The sequence below is a fragment of the Cygnus olor genome, chromosome 3 (assembly GCF_009769625.2).
Source record: "Cygnus olor isolate bCygOlo1 chromosome 3, bCygOlo1.pri.v2, whole genome shotgun sequence".
Classification (NCBI taxonomy): Eukaryota; Metazoa; Chordata; class Aves; order Anseriformes; family Anatidae; genus Cygnus; species Cygnus olor.
Genome location: NC_049171.1, coordinates 7,735,502 through 7,755,721, shown reverse-complemented (window position 1 = coordinate 7,755,721; position 20,220 = coordinate 7,735,502). Strand labels below are relative to the sequence as shown.

At 39.7% G+C, this 20,220-nt stretch overlaps 1 protein-coding gene across 2 annotated transcripts in view; it reads left to right on the top strand.

Annotated features, from left to right (window-relative positions):
• The window catches only part of MFSD2B (major facilitator superfamily domain containing 2B), a 42,534-nt gene that overhangs the window by 1,417 nt on the left and 20,897 nt on the right, over window positions 1-20,220 (top strand). For both annotated transcript variants that reach the window (XR_005818966.1, XM_040553854.1), the window contains exons 2-6: window positions 3,537-3,655; window positions 7,769-7,893; window positions 11,142-11,265; window positions 12,637-12,715; window positions 16,355-16,533. Coding sequence is in view for 1 of the 2 variants with exons in the window: in XM_040553854.1 (XP_040409788.1) it covers window positions 3,537-3,655; window positions 7,769-7,893; window positions 11,142-11,265; window positions 12,637-12,715; window positions 16,355-16,533 (626 nt within the window). In the remaining variant the exon portion in view is untranslated. The remainder of the gene's footprint in view (window positions 1-3,536; window positions 3,656-7,768; window positions 7,894-11,141; window positions 11,266-12,636; window positions 12,716-16,354; window positions 16,534-20,220) is intronic.

The window sequence follows — 20,220 nt, the reverse complement described above, 5'->3', positions numbered from 1 at the left end:
AGCCTCAAAACAAAATTTTCGGTACAAACATTTTGTGTTTTGCTCCTTATTTGACCGCTGCCTACACATTCAGCTCTCTAGTGAGTTTTTCAGTACTTGCAGCTTACTGATGAACTTACACAGGTGAAAAATCTTCTGCTAGCTTCCACAGAAATCAAGCAATTTCTGTTGCTCGAGGTCGCACTGCAGCAGGGAATTCAGTCTTAAGAGGAATGGAGCAAACCTCTGGCAGCTGCTTGGAGGGAGCACAAGGCTGCTGGTCATCCTGCTCTGCTCGCATCCGTTTCATCCTTCTCAGGCCAGCTTCTTAAGTCAAGCGTTAGCAATATCGTGTAATCCCAACCGAGGCTGGGAGGACTTGCTCATCCAGATACTGTAATCTTTTCTGTTCTTAACTGTAGGCCCAAGAATTTAGAAAGAAGGAACTGTTTCCACTTCACAGGTACAGAGAATCACTCGTACTGAGGTAGAAAATGTAGTGGTTATGGTATAACTTCATATGGAGAGGCAAAATAGATTAAGGGGTGCTTCTTTTGGAAGAGAGACACTGCAGTGTAATGTGGAGTCTGAATAATTATTTTGCAGCGGATAGAAACTCGGGGTACTCAATGAAATCACCAGGCAGCAGATCTGAAATGAGCAAAGCGGTGCTTCCTTTCACAGCGTGTCATTTGTCTGCTGAGCTGCTGTAGTGTGTTATGGCTTCGAGTACAAATGAGCTCTGGAATTAATGAGGCAAAATAAAAGGAGCGCAGGTGCTACACGTGCTGGTCAGAATGTAACCTCCATTTTGGGGTGTTCATGAAATGCTGGCTGCCTGTGCTCTGAGGCTACTAGAGCAGGACCCATGCGTGTGCTGTGCTCATCTGACAGCTCCTTTTACCCCAGAACAAAACCAGCCATCGGTGGAGACCTAGCCTCTGCTGTGATCTGAGTCTCTGCTGTGACTGAGAGTCAAGAGAATGCGGTTCAGAAAGCAGTTGAGCAGCATCCTGAGGGTGTGTGGAGTCATAGTGAGACTCTCCCCCCAAATTTAAGACTACTAAGGTGGTAAATTTGCTAACCATTAAACCGTTTTAAAGAGAGGAGTGCTGCCTACAAGTTGAGAACTTGGTCAATTGTTTTCTGTACCATAGCTTTAATTATTCTTTGCATTACAAAAAGATTTTGGGATGATGTACGTTACACCAAGCCATTTGCTTTTTCTTTCTTCATGCCCTTCACTATAGACAGCTGCTAGGGAAAGAAAGTAGGAAAGCAGCATTATGGATCTGAAGGTTTTTCTCAGCTTGTTTTGAGGGTGAATTGGGACCCAGGATTTATATGGCAATAACTTAGTCTCTTGGTTTCAGCTGGAAGTCGCGTTGCCAATGCTTGGAGCTCAGAAGGGAAGGAATCAAAGGAAAATAAACTTCTAAAGTAATTGAATTTCTAGGTGGATGGAGGTGGGGTAGGAGAAGGGTACGATTTAAAAAATAAAACAGTGTGATTAGGTTTAAAAGTAGACGGTCCCTGGAGCAATGCTCAGGAGAACTGTGTTGCAAGTCAAACGAACAAGATTAGTAGACTTGTGGGGTCTATAGACAGCTCCCAGCTTAATAGGACCCGTATATGAAAAGCAGGTAGTTACTTTGCACAGCAAATGTCTGTTTGTTGGGCTTAAAGTCTCTTTTATCAAATTAAATAGTACATTTGTCTGATGAAGTCTGTCTTGTGCTTGTATATCACTCTCCTTTTTTTTCCCCGGGAGGAAGAAAATTGCCAACCTGGAGTAAAAGCGAGGCCCGCTGTGGCGACCCCGATTTGCAGCTAGTGCCCTGACACCATTCGCTTTGCTGGGGTGGAATAATGGGATGTCACCCCTAAAGAAGGTGGTTGTACTCTTAACTAGGCCAGTAATGAGAGCTGTAATTAGCCTGAGACTTTTTGTTCTTCCTTTCCAACACAGAACAAGGAAAGTGTCCTGATACCCGTGCTTGCTTGTTCGCACCCACTCAGATAAAACAGTTCGAAGGAGAATGATTAGATGATGAAAGACTCTGTCTAGAAGTCTAAAACTTATCAAAACTCTATCACATGGTAACGATGATGGCACTTAGTACATTTTAAAATGTTCAGAAGCTAGGTAATGTATCCGAATATTATCATTGTTTTGGATCTCATTACCATATCTCTATTTTTATCTCGATCTCATGTAAGAATTTAGGGCTTGTGTATTCAGTTCAGAGAGAGGGCAGATCCAGGATTAATATTGCTACTCTTTTTTTACGTATCCTGACTTCTCCTGATGTCATTCTTTAAGGAGGGATTGAATATGTGTTAAATTTCTCAAAAGTCAAAATTTAGGGTGAATATGTTGTCCCTATGAAAGGAATACAAGATTAATAGAGTCATTTTCTCCCTGTACTTTTGAGTTTTACATCATGAAATTAACTCTGAGATATTTTTAAAGGCTTTCTGGTATTCTGAAACTGTTACTAGTGGAAAACACAGCATTCTTCATTAGCATTTCTATTAGACTGTACATCTTTTGTCTTCTAATTATGAGTTTGAAACCTTATTTTCAGCTTTTATCTTACTATTATTTGTCAGTTCTGTTGAAGAATATTCTTGGATGCTTATGGTAATTTTCAAGCACACATCAAAATGCAGCTGGGAGAGCAGTTTTGTAAAAGTTTTGAAACTCACAGAGTGTCTTAGTCTTTCCTAAGCAGTACTTGGGGCCCAAAGTCACTTTCTCTATTTTATCAATTTTCACTGGTTTAAAAAAAATAAAAAGAAGAAGGAGAAGAAGATACAGAAAGTAAGTGACTTTTCTAGGGTCTCACCAGCAACTTGTGGCAAAGTGAGGAATGAATGAGACACAAATCTTTGGAGTGTATTCAGTCTGCCTTTGACTGTAGAAATTTTCTTCCTCTATGAATGTTGTCTAATTATCATGGTAAGAGAGCATATATCGATTATTATGGCCTGAAAGGTTAATGTAAGAAATAATTTTAAATGAAAAAAAAAAAAAAGAAGGAAAGTTTTCAGCATTTTTAAAATCTGAATTAAATGCTCAAAGACACAACCAGAAAACAGAATTACAGTATGTGCATTTTGTTTCTCCTTGCTTATAAACTGGTTCCTTTTTAATAGAATCGTTGAACAGCTTGGGTTGGAAGGGACCTTAAAGCCCATCTCGTTCCAACCCCCTGCCATGGGCAGCAATGCCACCCACTAGATCAGTTGGCCAGGGCCTCATCGAACAACCTGGTCTGAATAGCTGATGAGAAGCAGGTAGGTAAACCTAAATTCCTGTGTAGGAACACTGTGATTTGGTTTTAGGGGCTGAACTGAAGAACAAAACTCTTAAAAACCCAAACAATCAGCATTCAAATGATGGTAGGGATTTAGGGCATTTGGGTTTGTTAATGGAATACCTGTGAAGCAATACCTGAATTTGGTGTTAGCTTTAGACTTTAATATTACGACTTTTGCAGTTTTTATTGTGTGTGCTTTGTTCTTCTCATCAATTGTTCTGTTTCTCCTTGCACAGGAATACAGGCTCTCAGTTTGTGGCAAGTTATGCTATGCAATAGGAGGTGCCCCAAACCAAGTGGCAGGGAGTGCTGCTGCTTTCTTCCTACAGATCTACCTGCTAGATATAGCCCATGTAAGTAGCACAAGAAACCTTTACAGATTGCAGATTTCCTTCAACTTTGGTGTCATCAAAAATGTGCCTAGAACTATAAAAGGTAAATTCTCTAATAATGCTTTTAAATTGTCTTGTTAGCATTGCCTTTAGCTGTTCAGCATCCTGGAAGCTGCATAAACTTGTCCGGAAAAATATGTTTTTCTCCCTAGTTTCCTTTCTGACTTGTAGTGGCCATCATTTCCTTTTAGTTTGTGATCATCAGTAGAGCTTTAGGCACTCCAGAGCTCTCTCACTTGCAGACACGAGCAAAAGAAGTTCCTGATATCAAGAGTGTCTAAGATAGGAGACATCTGCAACACTCTTAGTACTGTATTGAGGTTGTGAATTTTTGTTCATTCTGTTTAGTCTAAAATTACTGCAGTTGCATCCAGTAGGCATCATAATTTCATGTCAGTTTTATTTGTTTGGACTAGGGTAATTTTCCTTTGCAAAGAAAGCTGAGTGATGATCCTTCCTGAAGGTTCTTTGCTGCTGGTGTGTGGCTTTCCAGTGCAGAAAGAGACTTAGGGAAAAAAAGCAGCAGGAGTCATCCCGTTCAGCTGACTTTCAGTGCTCCAGCTAGATTCCAGGGCAGCAGAGAAACAAAGAAAATGAACCCATAAGCATTTTTCACTGTTCTGGATTTTCTTGTATGTCTGTGTGGTAACAGATAGTGGAAGATAGATAAGTGGAATAGATAAGGTGGTATAGGGTGGAAGAAAGGGTTTTAGGGAGAAAAGGCCAAACTGCAGGGGCTGTGAAAACAGCTGTGGCTGAGACCATAGTAGATTTCAGCACTGATGACTGTTTTTATTTGCTGGAGAAAACAAACAAACAAAAAAACCCAGGAGGTTCTGGATCAGATACTATCCATTTGCTGTTTAAGATGTAGAAAGACAGAATATCACAACCAGGGCAGGGGAGTTATAAATGTCTTGTAGAGGTCAAAGTCACAGGAAAAGGGGCCAGATTTGGACAGCAGTGTCAAGGATGGCAAGTGGATGTCTGAGGAGAGCTGAAGGTGGAAGAAGTAACCGCTTGGAGGTGCAGCAGGAGGTGGATGCAGCTCTGACCACAGCTGTTTTGTACTTGCATCAAGGATGGAGGTGAGGAAGCACGAACTGGATGAGGAATACACTAATACAGTTTTCCAGAGTGCTTATAAATATGGGAATTTGCCCATCCTCTGCCTACCACAGAAACTGCAAATTCTTCACAGAATCACAGAATCATCTAGGTTGGAAGAGACCTCCAAGATCACCCAGTCCAACCTCTGACCTAACACTAACAAGTCCTCCACTAAACCATATCACTGAGCTCTACACCTAAACGTCTTTTACAGACCTCCAGGGATGGTGACTCAACCACTTCCCTGGGCAGCCCATTCCAATGCCTAACAACCCTTTCAGTAAAGAAGTTCTTCCAAACATCCAACCTAAACCTCCTCTGGCACAACTTTAGCCCATTCCCCCTCGTCCTGTCACCAGGCACGTGGGAGAACAGACCAACCCCCACCTCGCTACAGCCTCCTTTAAGGTACCTGTAGAGTGTGATAAGGTCGCCCCTGAGCCTCCTCTTCTCCAGGCTGAACAAGCCCAGCTCCCTCAGCCGCTCCTCGTAAGACTTGTTCTCCAGACCCCTCACCAGCTTCGTTGCCCTTCTCTGGACTCTCTCGAGCACCTCCATGTCCTTCTTGTAGCGAGGGGCCCAAAACTGAACACAGTACTCGAGGTGCGGCCTCACCAGGGCCGAGTACAGGGGGACAATCACTTCCCTAGCCCTGCTGGCCACACTGCTTCTTATGCAAGCCCATGCTGACTGTTCTTGAAGCTAGGGAGCATTTAGTTCTTTATGTGTCTGTGTACAGTGTCCAGGAAACTCAGGTTCCATTCCTGCATCTCGGGACGCTACCTAAATAAATGACATAATTATTTTTGTTAACAAGCTTCTACTGAAATCCAATAATTTTGCTTAACATTTGTAAGAATACTCTTATTATTTCATTAAGGGCCTTAATTATTTGTTCCTTGATGGCTTAATTTGTTCTCTGAAGTAATCCTGCAGGGGCGGGATTTTTTCAAGGCCTGATCAACAGCTCTGAATTCCCATGGTTTTGTTTTTTGTTTGTTTGTTTTGCCTTTTTCCCATATATTTCCAGTGGACAGTATGTCATTTTATTGTCAGTGCCTGAATTTAAATCTTGCCCACTTAGAGGGCAGAACTGTTTCAGCCCTTCCTGAGGCTGTGAAACTATGTGTAAACCTTATTGCATAATCTGGGCCCCTTCTAAGAAAATTACATTTGTATTCACTTTTCGTAGCTTGTACTTTTTCCATTTGAATTCCATGTTCCACCTAAATTACCTGTATAAACTACAGACACCCAAATATAACTCCAAACCACACAGAAGCCTTGAATCACATTACTAGAAAACACTAAAACCTCTGATAATATGATTCTGGTCTTTCTCCCTTTTGAAATGGGTGAATTTAGCATATTTTATCTTGTTTTGCATTAGCACTGAGAAGTTGCTGGCACTGGTGCTGAAACTGTTTAAATTTAGGGAAAGAAAATGCAGTTAAGGGATGTATAAGCCCCTGCAGATGACAGAAATGGGGAGACTGTGCAAAGACTCCACTCCTAATGTAAGAGAGGCCTTAACTTTCCTCCTTTTCCTCCTTTAATTTTCAAGGCTTTCTTCCACCTCTCTTTACTTCCTTTCTGTCTACTCACGTTATTTGAGCAAAATACCAATACAAAACCCACCTAATTTCAAACTTTCTGTCCATGTGTCCATATTTCAATGCAGTATTTCAACTGCTGTATCTTTCTGCATCATTATTTTGTTCTTGTTGCCACCGTGGCAGCAGGAGCACACAAGTCACCAAAGGTGGCCAGCCTGGACCCCACTACGGTGCTGTGGGACACATCCCAGCCTTGTCCTGCAGTGCAGCAATGGGATGCTCAGAGAGCTGCTGTCGTTACCTGCTGCAGTACCAGCCCCAGTCCTTCCTTGTTCCTAAGCTTTTTAGGGTGGTTATGTGTCTTGGAGCTGGCAGAATCAGGAAGATTAGCAATTTCTGCAATTTCACCTAATTTGGGCTAAAATTTAACAAGTGTGATTACAGAAGCTTGTAGCATCTGCTTTTAACAAAGGTCATTGTGGATATTTCGGACATTGTTGCGCCTTTCTTTCACCTCCGAGGGAATACCTGCAGCAATTTCTGTGCGCAGGGGACCTGTGCAAGCTGAAGGCAGGTGATGGTGCCTGGGAGGAGTAAACCCTGCAGAAAAGCAGGGAATATTACCTCAAGCTTGGTGTTGGATTCGCTGCATTCACCAGGCTTCCAGCTGGCTTAAAGAAGTGAGGGCATGAAGTCACGTATAGACGAAGGGTGTTTTCTGCAGTCACTCTTTAAGTCCCACAGGCTGTTTCAGTGGTCTCTCGATATATTTATTTTAAAAGATTTAAGAGGATATTCATGATTATGTAGATTTCAATGACTTTTTTTTTTCAGGCCTATAGTTTTGGTGGCATGAACTAGGTGCTTCAAGGAGAAACCACAAGTTTTTAACCCTTCTGTGATCTGCAGCCTCATGCCACAAGCTGGCAGCCTTGTTGGTAATCTCAGGAGATGAAAAAGCCTGAATGCATGTATACAGCCACCTCTGCTCTTCTCTAGGTCACGTCAAGACAGTGATCTGGAAATGGGACTGTGGTAGGGAACAAGCTGAGGGGAAAGTTACAGAGACATTCTGTCAGGTTTTATAACTGAAACAAGGGCTTCAATCTCCTATTCGACCATCTGCCTCATCTTCCTAGTTCTGAACACATCTATAATCTCCCCTTCCTTGCATTTTCCCTCTCTAATCCCATTTTGAATGATGCCTGTCTCAATGTTTTGTTTGTTTGCTATGGGAAACCAATAGGGTAGCCAGTAGTAACTTCTATGACAGCAGCAGCCATGTTTTGTAAATGAGTTAACATTACTCTTTAAAACACTGAGGTTCTTTCTGGAAAGTTGCTTTCTGCTGTTTCATTGTACTGAGGGACAATGGCTCTTGTTCAGAGTACTGTGTTTGTACTTTCAGATCACACCGTTCCATGCCTCTTTGGTGCTGTTCATTGGCAAAGCCTCAGGAGCAGTTACTGATCCTGTTGCTGGATTTTTTATTAGCAAAAGTAAATGGACAAAAATTGGCCGGCTCATGCCTTGGTAAGCAGAAATCTGTACAGATATTTTACTTGTGTATGTATATAAATATTTTGCATGTGTGTGTTGTGATCATACAGTCTTCTCATTGAATTAGACTTATTTTTCCTTGCCTGTTTCCCAAGCAACAGTGATCATATTCATTACACATATATAAAATCAAAAAGAAAAATTGTCACGTCATCTATTTCCCTTTAGCTTCTTCACCTGTGGAAAACATGCAAAAGACTTTCTACCATTTGATAAACCAACAGATAAAGCCAAGACACTACTTTGTTAACAAAACTAGAATCTCAGCTGTAAAACCTTGTTGGGGATTGAATTTTCATCTCTGTCTAGATTCCTTTTAGTTTGGCTACACTCTTTCACAAAGTTGTAATTTCTACTCGTGTCCTAGTGTGCCATCACTTCCCACATCAGCCTTTCAGGAGCTCCCTTAACTTTAATGCTCTCAGCCTTCCAGCTCAGTAAAAGATATGTGCATACACATGGAACAGATGTGAATCTCTGTTTCATTCTTCCTTATAGCAATCACTCTGTTCCTGTTCCTGGTGTGTCCCCGTAATCAAAGTGCTTAACTGAAAAATCACCATGAGTTTTATAGAGGAAAGAGACGCTCTAGGATTTCGATCAGCATTTCTAAAGGGACAGAGTGATGTTTCTCTATGATGTACTTATATCTTGTATGTATTCAAGCTACTGTCGAGCAAAATCTGCATGGCAAGTAACACTCTCACATGTACCATCCCTGTGTTAGCAAAATTAGAAGAATGAATGTTCATATAAGAAGATTATCTCGTATAAAAAGGAGATTGATAGGTGTGAAGCAAGAAAATTGTAAAGGAGTGGTCCATGTTAGAGGAACCCAAGCTCAACCATGCTAGAGGACATTAATTTTTTATTTTATTTATTTTATTTTAGAAGTCAAGGGGAGACTAAGTAGTTTGTGAAATAGGGAGTCTTTAATCACTGCTCTGTCTCATGCATTGTAAGGATGTATTGCCAGACATTTTGAATTAATTATGAATTTTGAATTAATATAATCCCCAAACTTGATTCACAACTAAAATCTAAGTGTAAACATGTAGTATCCTCAGTGAAGTAGTTGAAACGTCAAGGAAAATAAGCCATTCTTTTTAGCTGTTGGTTCTCTTGCTGTCAAGTGGTTTTAGAGCTACAGAAAATTGTGAGCTGTTCATATCTGACAACTGACATTTTTATAACAAATGCCAATAGATGTTTTCTGATGCATTTTTTCACTTTCCTGAAAATACTGCAAATAAGCACGTTTAGTGTTGATATTAGATCAATATTAGGATAACTCCCATCCTAGCAGAAGTGTGAACTTAGCAGCCCTTTGTACTGTAAACCAATGACTGTACAACTTGCACTTCTTAGAGGAAGAATCTTCTACATGAAGTGCATCCTTCAACATGCACTCATCAACCAGCTGCTTTCTTTCCAGAAGGATTTTGTCTTTTTTTTTTTTTTTTTTTTGGTAATGGTAGTTTTTCATAGGAATTCTGTTCCTGTGCTTTGGTGCTCAGATCATTTTTATGTAAGGAGAAAATGTATCTCCTGTTAGTCTAAAAATACTTTATTACTTTGAAATTATTCTGATTTCCTAAGTATTCAGAGTGAAGCAATGGAATTGGCTCAGTCAGAAAAGTTTGCCCACAAAGCACAAACATTACTAAAGAGGGCAAAAGTTTAAGTATGGCTTAATACCGTACATAATATAGTAGGAAGTCATCAGCCATTACTGATGTCTTTTATGTAATGCCTTTAAATGGCATAAGCAGACACGGACTTAAAATACACAAATCTGGTCAAATATTTTGTCAAAGGAGTTAATAATGGAAAATCAGCAATTTGGAAAGAGGAGAGAATAATGCGACTAAGAGGGTTGTTGCTGAGAAGTTACAAAAAAAATGACCATAAAACATTTCATTTCACTGTGGTGTCTCTGTCTGGACACCAGTCCAGAAAAGCTCACACTTTTGTAGAAGAAGGTAGATTCCCTGACATGGGTGGGGATTTTACCCTTCTTTCTGTTTTCCGTTGCTGATCAGCTGTATATGAACTATGGCCTGGAAACTGAAGAGGCAGAGAATACCAGAACCTGGCACTTTCCTTGCAAATGTTTAGCTCCCAGTGATGCTGTCCATCCCCCCAGAGCAGTGTGGGAAAGTCATTGTTTTACTAAACTATTTACCCACATTACTCTTTTGTATGCCACGTTTTCGGTTCATGATTGCAAAATCATCAGCTGACCCCCAATGTCAGTAGTGCTGTTGTGAAGGGATTAATCTGTTTTCTCTTTTACGTGTTTGGATATTTTTTATTGTGATCTTGGTCATCTAATTGCATTGTTTGATGTCTGATTTACAAGAACGTGGGAGAGCTCTGGTGCTGCTGCAGCTCAGACTTTCAGGAAGTAATAGCATCTGATCACTTCTTCCATATCACAGAGTTTGAAGTGTTGTTTGCTTGAAATCATTTTTAGACCAAGTGTAATTAATCGCTGGTACATGGCAACGTCTGGAATTTAAGTTTCTGTAGTTCTGTTTTTAAGCCACCTTCCTGATGCTCCTTTTGTGTTTGGAGTGATTAGGAGTTTTATTGTTGAGTAAAATGGAGTAAATAATTATATACCAGAGTAGATACAGACCATAGGAAGTCTTGCAGTGAGCTGCCCGTTACCTTTTGTGCTGTTTTCAGTGTTTATATCAACGTGTTTGCATTTGTTTGAAGTAGCAGTGGAGAGGGCAAGTTGAGAGGAAAGCTGAAGGTGTTAAAATTAGAATGAGGAATCCTTCCTAATAAGTAAGCTCATGGAAACACTGCTGAAGTATGTTATGACATGTGACAACAGGGCTTAGTTTTCAGCGATTCTTTCTAATAAAGATGTAGTCTAGGGATGTACTAAGGAGTAGCAATATAGTTGTGCTATTACAGTACAAGTGCAAGGCAATTGTGTCAGTTCTGAGTAGGATATTAATGTAAGTATAGCTTTTTTTTTCCTTCAGATTTGCTGTTTTATTACATTTTGTGGAAGTACTTATATACATTTTATATTAATTTGCGCATTTAACACATGCAGACATTTAATGCTTAAAATCACGTCATTTTTGTATTTAGGAAAACTGCACATAAAACAAATTGCATGATACTGAGTATGAGGAGGAAAACGTAATGTGCTCTGCTGTCCTTATGTTGAGATTGTTGGCATGTGCTAATTCTCTTTGCAGGATGCTGGCATGTACACCCTTCACAGTAGTGTCCTATTTTTTCATGTGGTACCTGCCTCCTTTTGTATCAGGAAGAGTTGCATGGTACCTGACTTTCTACTGCCTTTTCCAAGCACTGACCACAGTAAGTAGGTTGCAAGTCATGATGTTCTCAGCAGTAACCTGCTTGTTTTCTGTTATTGCATTCTAATTTAATAAACTGCGGTTTAACAAATCTTTACATTATATTTCAACTCCTAGCAAGTTTTAAGGGATCGGTAGATGTCTCTTTATCATACTCAGCTGGTTCATGGTTTCTGCCCAGGTTTTCTCTGGCAAATGACTTGCTATTTCAGCCAGATTACCTCCAGTAACTGTCAAGTAGTTGAGGCTAAGGCAGGTGACTTAGCAGTATGCACACGAAAGGGTAGCATACTTTTGCTGAAGGCCAGTAGTGCACATCAGAGGAAAGACAGTGTCATAAACCATCTCAGCCTTTTGGGAAATTAGTGAGGTGTCTTGGATACTTAACTCATACTTGAATAGATCCACAGAGATATTTAGATTCCTACATTCCAGTTAGACATCTAACTTCTCACAACTTCTGTTTTCAGGGGCAGACAGGAGACCAAATGGCTTTGTGGCTCTAGTTTTGGGTGCTTTGACTCAAGGTGGAAGGCAAGGAAAAGTCAGAGTCCCAGAGCTGAAATAGTATTGATAATAGTCATCATGATATTTATGTCTGATTAAAAGAGTTTGAACACATGATTTTTTGTGCGATATTGCACGACTTGCAGTATTTAGAAACCATATTGTAGAAACTATTATTTCAGTAGATCCTAAAGAACTTCTCTGACATATTCCATACTGTACGTGCAGGGGCTGTGTCACCCAGTTCTGCCTTGTAGCCAGCATCAAGGTGAAAGAAGGTATCTCCAGAACAAAGCAGTATCTCGCAGCAGATCAGGACTGGAAGTGAGGCAGCTGCAGTGCAATACAGCAGGGTGAAACCTGGCTGATTGAATTTCACTAGATCATATTTTAAAAAAGTGGTTCCCAGACAGTTAAAGAATTACGTAATGAAACAAATATTGAAATATCTGGGGGATGTATGCAGTCTTCTGGCTTGAATAAGGTGGAAAATTTTATTATTTTATTATGGCTTTGCTTCCTGTTAGTGAGCTCAAGATAGGAACGTGATAGTCTCCTAGTGCAAAGAAAACTAGATGCTTTATAGCCTGGTTTTAAAGGACTTTTTCCCAAAGAAGCTGAATGAACGCAGCATTAAGGTCAAGCCTTTTGGCAATTTATTTTTCATTATTTGTATTATGAAAGAGATTTTTTTGCTCTTACATGCTTTATAAAACAGAAAAAAAAAAAAACCAGGTCTTTCTGCTAAAAGATGCAATGTTCTAAATAAATGTCTTCTAACGTTACATTAAACCATTTTCGTGGATATCAAAGAAATACATCATCTACCTTGAAACTTCCTGAATGATGTTCTTTTTTTGCATAGCTATTCCAGGTACCATATACTGCTCTCACCATGTTTCTCAGCACAGACCAGAAGGAGCGAGATTCTGCAACGGCATACCGTGAGTGTGATACGGGCTTTCTCATGTGGATCGGGGCTGACTTTTATTTAAAATCATTCTCTAGCTATAGGAAGTTCCTAATGTTTTGTGTCCCTAGATTGGACTTCTACATGAGATTTTTAATATCTAATGAGAAGTATTTTGTCCTGTAGACGCTTCAATTTTTCTAGCTAAATGGGAGATATTAATGTTTTATTGTCTCAAATTGTCAAATTAGCTATAAACTCTTTTCAGTTTATTGCTAGCCAGGAGAAAAATAAAAATTACCCAAAGCCTGGATGCAGAATAATTATTTCATTTAAAGATGATTTTTAGGGGGAAGAACAAAGTGCTGATCTCATTTTACATTCCATTAAAAAGTTTGAAAGTAATTTTGAGCTTTTTTTTCTTTTAGTTTGGATTTTCTTTTTTTGTGTGTGTGCACATTCACACCAATTAAAATCTCTCTTTTTATTATGTCTGTGTCTTTTTAAATCTAAGGTATTGCAGGTAGCTAGCAGAAAGATCTTGTTGTTATATAACTTAACACTCTGACTGTATTAGTTAAAAGAATGACAGCTTACAGACCGTATCTCAGGCTCTTATCTCTTTGCTCTCCAAAACCAGACAAAGATTTTGCTTTGAAGCAAATTGTTAAAACCAAAAAGTGCAATGAAAATCTTTTCAAGAATTCCTGTATAGCTCATAAAATGCATGTAAGAACAGTTTCTTGCTTCCTTCTCTCCTCAGCTCTGTTCTCATGCCTTCTGTATTGTGTAGCTGCTGTCTCTGCTGTCTCTCATGTCCGCTAGCATTAAGCAAGGCAAAGAGAAAAGAGTGCTCAAATGTCACATGAAAGATTTTTCTATGTCTTAACTAGTCCTTCAGTGTCGCTTTAGAGTAGCTTATAATTTTTTTCTTGTTGTTTTTGCATCTGTTTTCACAGCAAGAACCCTTTTCTCTTCCCTTAGTTCTTCTAACCCTCAACATGCTTGCTTGAGTATATAGAAAACTGGACCATAGAGGCACAATGATATGGCCAGAAGTGCTAAAATATCACACCAGAAATTCTAGATCTAATATCCCCTGAGCAACCCAGGCCCTTCTCAGCCACATGGATTGGTTGTAATTTGCATTATCATCAACTATGTCAAGAGAAAGCCTGGGCTAGCAGTCACAGAGCTAAACAGCAGGAGATTCCAGTTGTGTTATATTCTTTGGCAGTGACTGTATCTTGAGTCATCTGGCTTGAATTCTAACTAAATCCACATACCTAGTGTTTTCTGTTGTCTGGTTTTATGTCTTCAGAGGCTGTGATCCAAGTAAATGTGCTTTCCTATCTGCTAGCCCAACAGGCATGTTGGACTATATAAGTTCACAGGCTTGTGAAATTCTTGCTAATAAATGCTCTTGAGCTCCATGGGTAAGAGGTGTTGTACATTTATAGTGTCATTTTACCGTTCAGAAAAGTGTTTAACTTTATAGTATACAGCTGTTCTACTAATATAATTTAGGGTGGTGCAATTAACCACAATTTTGGCTTCTCAGATGTTAGTATTTTTGTCTATTTTGAAATAACATCTGTTTGGAGATGAGTTTTCTTATAATGGTTATGACTATGTGAGATTTCTTTGTTATTATTATTATTTTTAGCAAGACCTTACTTAAACACTCTTCTCTTACTTCTCTGTGGGTTTCATAGAGAATTCTCATTGACAGACTTTCTTGGATGCAGTTAGTTGTTCAGGCATTTCTTCAATTGCTTAGAGACAAACAGCAGTGTAATCTGGTGTGTTTTAAAAAACAAAAGGTTGGGGGCAGAGGATCCACTCCCCTCTACTGGAGAGAAGCAGAACTGTTTATCATACATTTTCTCCTGCTCCTTACTGTAAATGCATGATAGAAATGCTGGATTCCAAAGTTGTTTTCACATAAATGCTACTTATATCTGGGCAAAATAGAACCTACTCCAAGGTACAATCCTTTTTCCAAGAGATCTGCTTTCTTTGCTACAGTGGAAAGTAACACATTATCAATTCTGAGCACCCCAAAACTTTGAAATTTGCCTGATTCTCAGCTCCTGGCACTTCTCAGAAAATAAGAAGTTTCATAATAGTTGTGTTTCTGTTGCCTATGTTTCTGAGTTTTACTGTATGCAGGTGCTTGGTAAAATGCTGATGTGGTGTCTTACATAGAGGTTATAAAGCTGTAGGTGGTGTTTTGAATGAAAGGTGTGACTTAGGTATTACTTCTTTTGTGCTGGGCATTGAACAGTTTGGAAGCTCTGCAAGATGTATCAGAGACTGGATTGTGGCAAAACAATTCAGATCAGCTTGAGGTTAGGATTTCCACCATCAGCTGCTTTTATTTGGGTGGATTAAACTGTATCATTGCTGGGAAGATTAGGCATGAAGTTTTGGGAAGAAACTTTTTTTTTTTTTTTAACCTCTTGGTTTAAATTTATGTAACACGAAGCCTCAGATCTTCCATTCAGAATCATTCTCTGTGTGGGAACAAGTCTCCTGTGTGCCTATCTTGCCTTTTCCTTCCTTGATCTTCCATAGCTGCTTACAGCTTTTGTTACTGCCCTGTCTGAAGTGCAGTGGTTAACCCTTTTGGTAGAAGGAGCCCTAGTGCTTAGGTCAATGAGAAGAATATTCTCTCAGAAGCAGTGAGTCTTGGTCCTTGTTCCTAATCTGTTCATGTACTCAATCCTATGAATCTTTATGCAAAATGCTTAAATAGTACCTGGAGCTAGGACAGGAACTCAGTTTATCTTCCTGCATTGGGGATGCTGGGTATGGTCATCTTGCATGGAAATAGGAGTGGTAGGCTTGAAATCCCTCAGAATGAGAAGGGTCTAAATCCAAATTACTCAACAGTCACCGGCAGCAGGGTTGTAACAACTAACTGCTTTGATTTTGAGTGCATGGAGCATGATCTGGATACCTGTGGTTAGATATCTTTGCTTTCCGAAATGGAGACTAGCTGGTTTTTAGGTGCTCCCTTGTACTGATGGTGCTGGAGTGGAGCGTTAGTGATCTAAACCACACTCTGAGGCTGAGGTGCCTAGTTCTGCCTGACTGCAGCCTTAGGCAGTTAAGAACAGCATCTGCTGTTGTCAAGAGCTTTACAGCTGGATTAGTTCCAGCATAAACCCAAGGTAAGCCCTGTTTCATTTTACAGTTGGAGGACCTAGAGGTCTGAGCAGATAAGTGGCTTCCAAAATATTTGACAAAGTTACTGTCAAACATGAAAAGTTTGATGTTATGGCTCCCAGTTGTGCTTTGGAAAAGTGGCATTCAGTATTTAATCTGTAATTCAGCTCTTGTCCTCAAGATGAAAAGTTTTCTTGTTATCCCTTTATGGCTCTTAATCCCAGTCATATTTATCATGCAGCATGCATAAAAGGGGCTCTTCCATGGAGGCATCTAAAAGCTGATCAGAAATCCAGTGGCAAAACTCTCTTTCCTTGAGACTATTCTATTACTGACCTTCCAGTTCAGCTGTTCTTGGTGTTGCTTTTTCTGTTTAATCCATACAAAATAAAATTATATTGCTTCGATGAGGTTGTTCTTCAGTGAGATAAATGAGCAGGCTTGTGAACAGTGGAGGGATCAGGTTCTTATCCTCAATGCACGTTTGTGCTTCCTTCTCCAGGAATGACCATGGAAGTTCTTGGGACCTTGATTGGAGCTGCACTTCAGGGGCAAATTGTGGCCAGTGCTCATCTCTCTCATCACTGCACCATGAATCCCCCACTAAACACGACCAGCCCTACCGACTCCTGGCATGACAGTCCCAGCTTCCCTGAGCCCTCGGACTCCCTGTCCCATCAAGTAAGTGTCTGTGGGAGCACAGTAAAATCTCTTCGGGAGAGAATCACAGAATCATAGAATGGCTTGGCTTGGAAGGGACCTTAAAGATCATCTCATTCCAACCTCTCTGCCATGGGCAGGGACATCTTCCACTAGACCAGGTTGCTCAAAGCCCCATCCAGCCTGGACTTTGAGGGACGTGTTCTTCCTGTAATATCACATCACGCAGCCAGATGAGCTTGAACATGACTTCCTTGAAACCAGCAATGCTGGAGCTGAGACAACTGCCTTCTTAACATCGAGGGTTCCTGTCTATTGTCTTTGCAACCACTTCTGAGTGTGGCAGAAGAATTATACTGAGGAGCTTTGCTGAAGATGCTGAACTATAAAGTATCTAGAAGGTGTATGGCCACACTTTGTTTTCACTAGGGGCTGATCTGCAGTTTAAAATAGAAGCTTAGTAAGAAAATAAAGGAGGCTAGAGCAGAATCTCTCAGTTCAGCAGCATTGCTTCTCAAAGTAGGTATCAGTAGGGATCTTCTGCAAAAAATAATGGCTGTTACGTGCAAGAAACTAAGTCCTACTTAGAATCTGTATTCTTGTGAAAGTATAAAGCACTGTTGAAAGTAAATGGTTGGGATCAGGCAGTAAGTAGGAACAGGGCTCAGTGGTTAACATGTGGCATGAACCTTGAGGTCCACACTTGTTTATTTCTTTTTCTAAAGCAGATTTTTCCTGTAATCCCACACAAGTAATTTAATCTGTTTATGCTTCAGTCCTCCATTTTTGGAGAAATAGAGGAAGTTTTATGTATAAGAGGTAATCCTAAAACCTGATCCAAATCTTTGTGACAGAGTTTGACCATCTTCATTGTTTCCAGTGGTCTTGAAACAGGCCCTGAATCAAGCAAATGCCTTAACTAGTATTTTTTCTGTCACTTGTGAAACCAGCAGTTTGTTGGTTCCATATTAGCACTTGCTAGAGTCAGTCTCACTTTTCATATCTTCATCCATTTCTATCACTGCATATACTCACTTATATATAAAATTCCCTATGAAGAAGGCTTCTTTGACCTCAGTCTAATTTCAATTGCACGGTGCAGATCAGGATGTACATATTTGTAGCCAGTGGTCTGCGTGTAAGGGTTGAATAGCTACTATTCCCACTCTTCAGCAGCAGTAAAATCACAAGCTAAAGGCATGATTTCACATACCCTTTGAATTAGCATATCCTGGCACCAGCACAGGCAGTCCAGGAAGGTGACCGAGCCATGCATCCCCCTATCCCAGGTGCTATTCTCTGCCTCTCTGCTACCTCATCTCTTTTGTTGGCACAGGCCTTTGTAAGTCTTCTCAGACAGCTGAGCTGGGAAACTGCCTGGGGAGAGCTGGGCTGATTCTGTAAGTGGCTGTGCCGTTTTGTAGCTGATTAAAGTGTTTTTGAAGCTGCTCATTAGGTAACTTCTGGTGTGTTTTTTAACAAGACACAGAACATTATCCTTTCTTCCTTTTTAGCTTCTAGTGGACAATGGATTGCTGTAGGAAATCACTGTGCTATTACAGCTCTGTGAATTGTGGAGAGGAGTAGCTTGAAGAGTTGTGGTGCAAGCTGAATTTCATTGCACAGCAGATTCCTTTTCTGAATCTGCTTTATGTCATAATCACCAACTTCCACTTTCAAATCTCCTAATTGGCTGCCAAGGAAAAAATAGATGATTTTGATTTATTTTCTTTCTAACCACGTGCTTTCCTGTGCTTGTTGAGGTAGGAGGGAGATGAACGAAGAAGCTTCGCAATGACTTGCATATCAAGCAGGTTTTTTACTTAAAAAAAATAATCAGATAAATAGCCTAAACTAGCCAGAGTTTTTGTAAATGGAAGTAACATTTTTTCATTAAACTAGCTACTAACACTGGAAAACAATGCAGAAGCTTTTAGACAAACAAACATGTTTCAGATCTGTTTCTTTTTCGTATCTGAAGAAGGGGAACTGTGACTGGAATCTTGTCTTCCTTTTTTTCCCCAACTGTATTGGTTGATTTAATTAAAGATATTACCTTCACTGATAAATCTGTTGTATGTTATATCCTTTTAACATTATTCCTACCGCTTTTACACTATCCTAAAGTACAGTTTTGCAAACTAGCTTAATCAAAGGTTTAAAAAAGTTTGGATATTTGCTTATTTCTTTTGTTTTCCTCATTTCACTTCTTTATTTACATGCAGGCATTTGTTTATTTTGGTAAGCTTTTCCTCTTTATTTACTTTAGTTACTTTTTTCCCTTCTCCCTCTGTTTTGTGTGTCATCTTCTGAGGTTTTGTAAGTGAGTAGTATCCCATGGTTGAGAATGGTCTGGATTATGGTGTCCAACTGTTTTCCATGGGCAAGGTTCTGTTCACTCCTTGTTCCCTCCTGCCCACTTTCCCAAAGAGCCCTCTGGCATAGTGTGAATGAACAGCTCTGGCAATAGTGAAGACCACAGTTTTTTGCCATTCACATGACCCGGCATCAATTTGGTTGCCTTATGGGAGCTTGCATAGCCATCAAGCCACTTGGGGGAGCTGCTTTGCATCGCATGACAGCGTGTTTGCCTTTTGTTAGCATGGTGCACAACAGAATATGCACCCAACCAGATGATCAGCAGGAGATGTTGAATCTTGAATCTCAGTTGTATGAGTGATGGACATTCAGTTATAAGTTGAGGAAGGGCTATGAACCTGAAGTACCTCCATCAGCCTTAGTCTTAAAAAAAATAAAGAAAAATATTTAGAAGAGGTTGAATCTTGATGGTTCCTCTTAGAACCGTTCAGGAGTATGACCCTGACCCCTTTCATCACAAAGATTGATTCCGAGTTGCTCAAGAGCACACCTTGTTTAAAGACAGAGCTTATGAATGACTGAGATTACTTTGCTGATTATTAAAGAAGTGAAGTGGAAGAAATGATTATTTTGCATCTAAGCTCTCCTGAAATTGTTTCTGTATAGAACTTCCATGTGAAACACACAGCTTAGGAGAGTGTATCTTGCCTACCGCAAATCAAGCATAGACATTGATATGATTTGTAGATGGGCTAACAAGTTTTGTGTAAGGTCAGAGAATCTTATTTGGCCCACCGTGAATATCCTTAATAGTTTGGGTGAATAAAGTTCAAATTACACTTTAACTAAGACCTGTCAAAGAAAACATTTAATTTAATTGCTTCAAAAAAATTAACAAATTTAACTTTTTTTTTTTAGTTTAACCCTTCTGTCTTGGCAAGACTGCCATAGAGGCTGAAATTATACCTCGTTTAAGTGAATTCAGGTATCTACACTTCTGCAGTCTGTACAAGCCATAACTAGTAGTACGAATGTACTCTGTGACTAAGTTTATAATTCTGTATCCAAAATATTTTTATCCCAAATAAAGGAGTACAGGACTATTCTTTATTTTACCACGTCCCTTTCTGAAATGTAAGTATCTTAATAAAAGTTGTCAACTTGAAGATTGTCTAAATGAACACTTGAAGATCATCAATTGAACCACTTAAGTGGTGCATCTGTCTACCTTTGCATCTACACTAAGTGACTTTATATTTGGGAGTACATTCTTGTAATTGCATGCCCATTTACCACTTCATTTCCAGATTTATAATCCTGTCATTTGCAACATCTAACTGATCATTCAGAATTCAATTTTCCTATCAAGTAATCATTGTGTCACAAAGC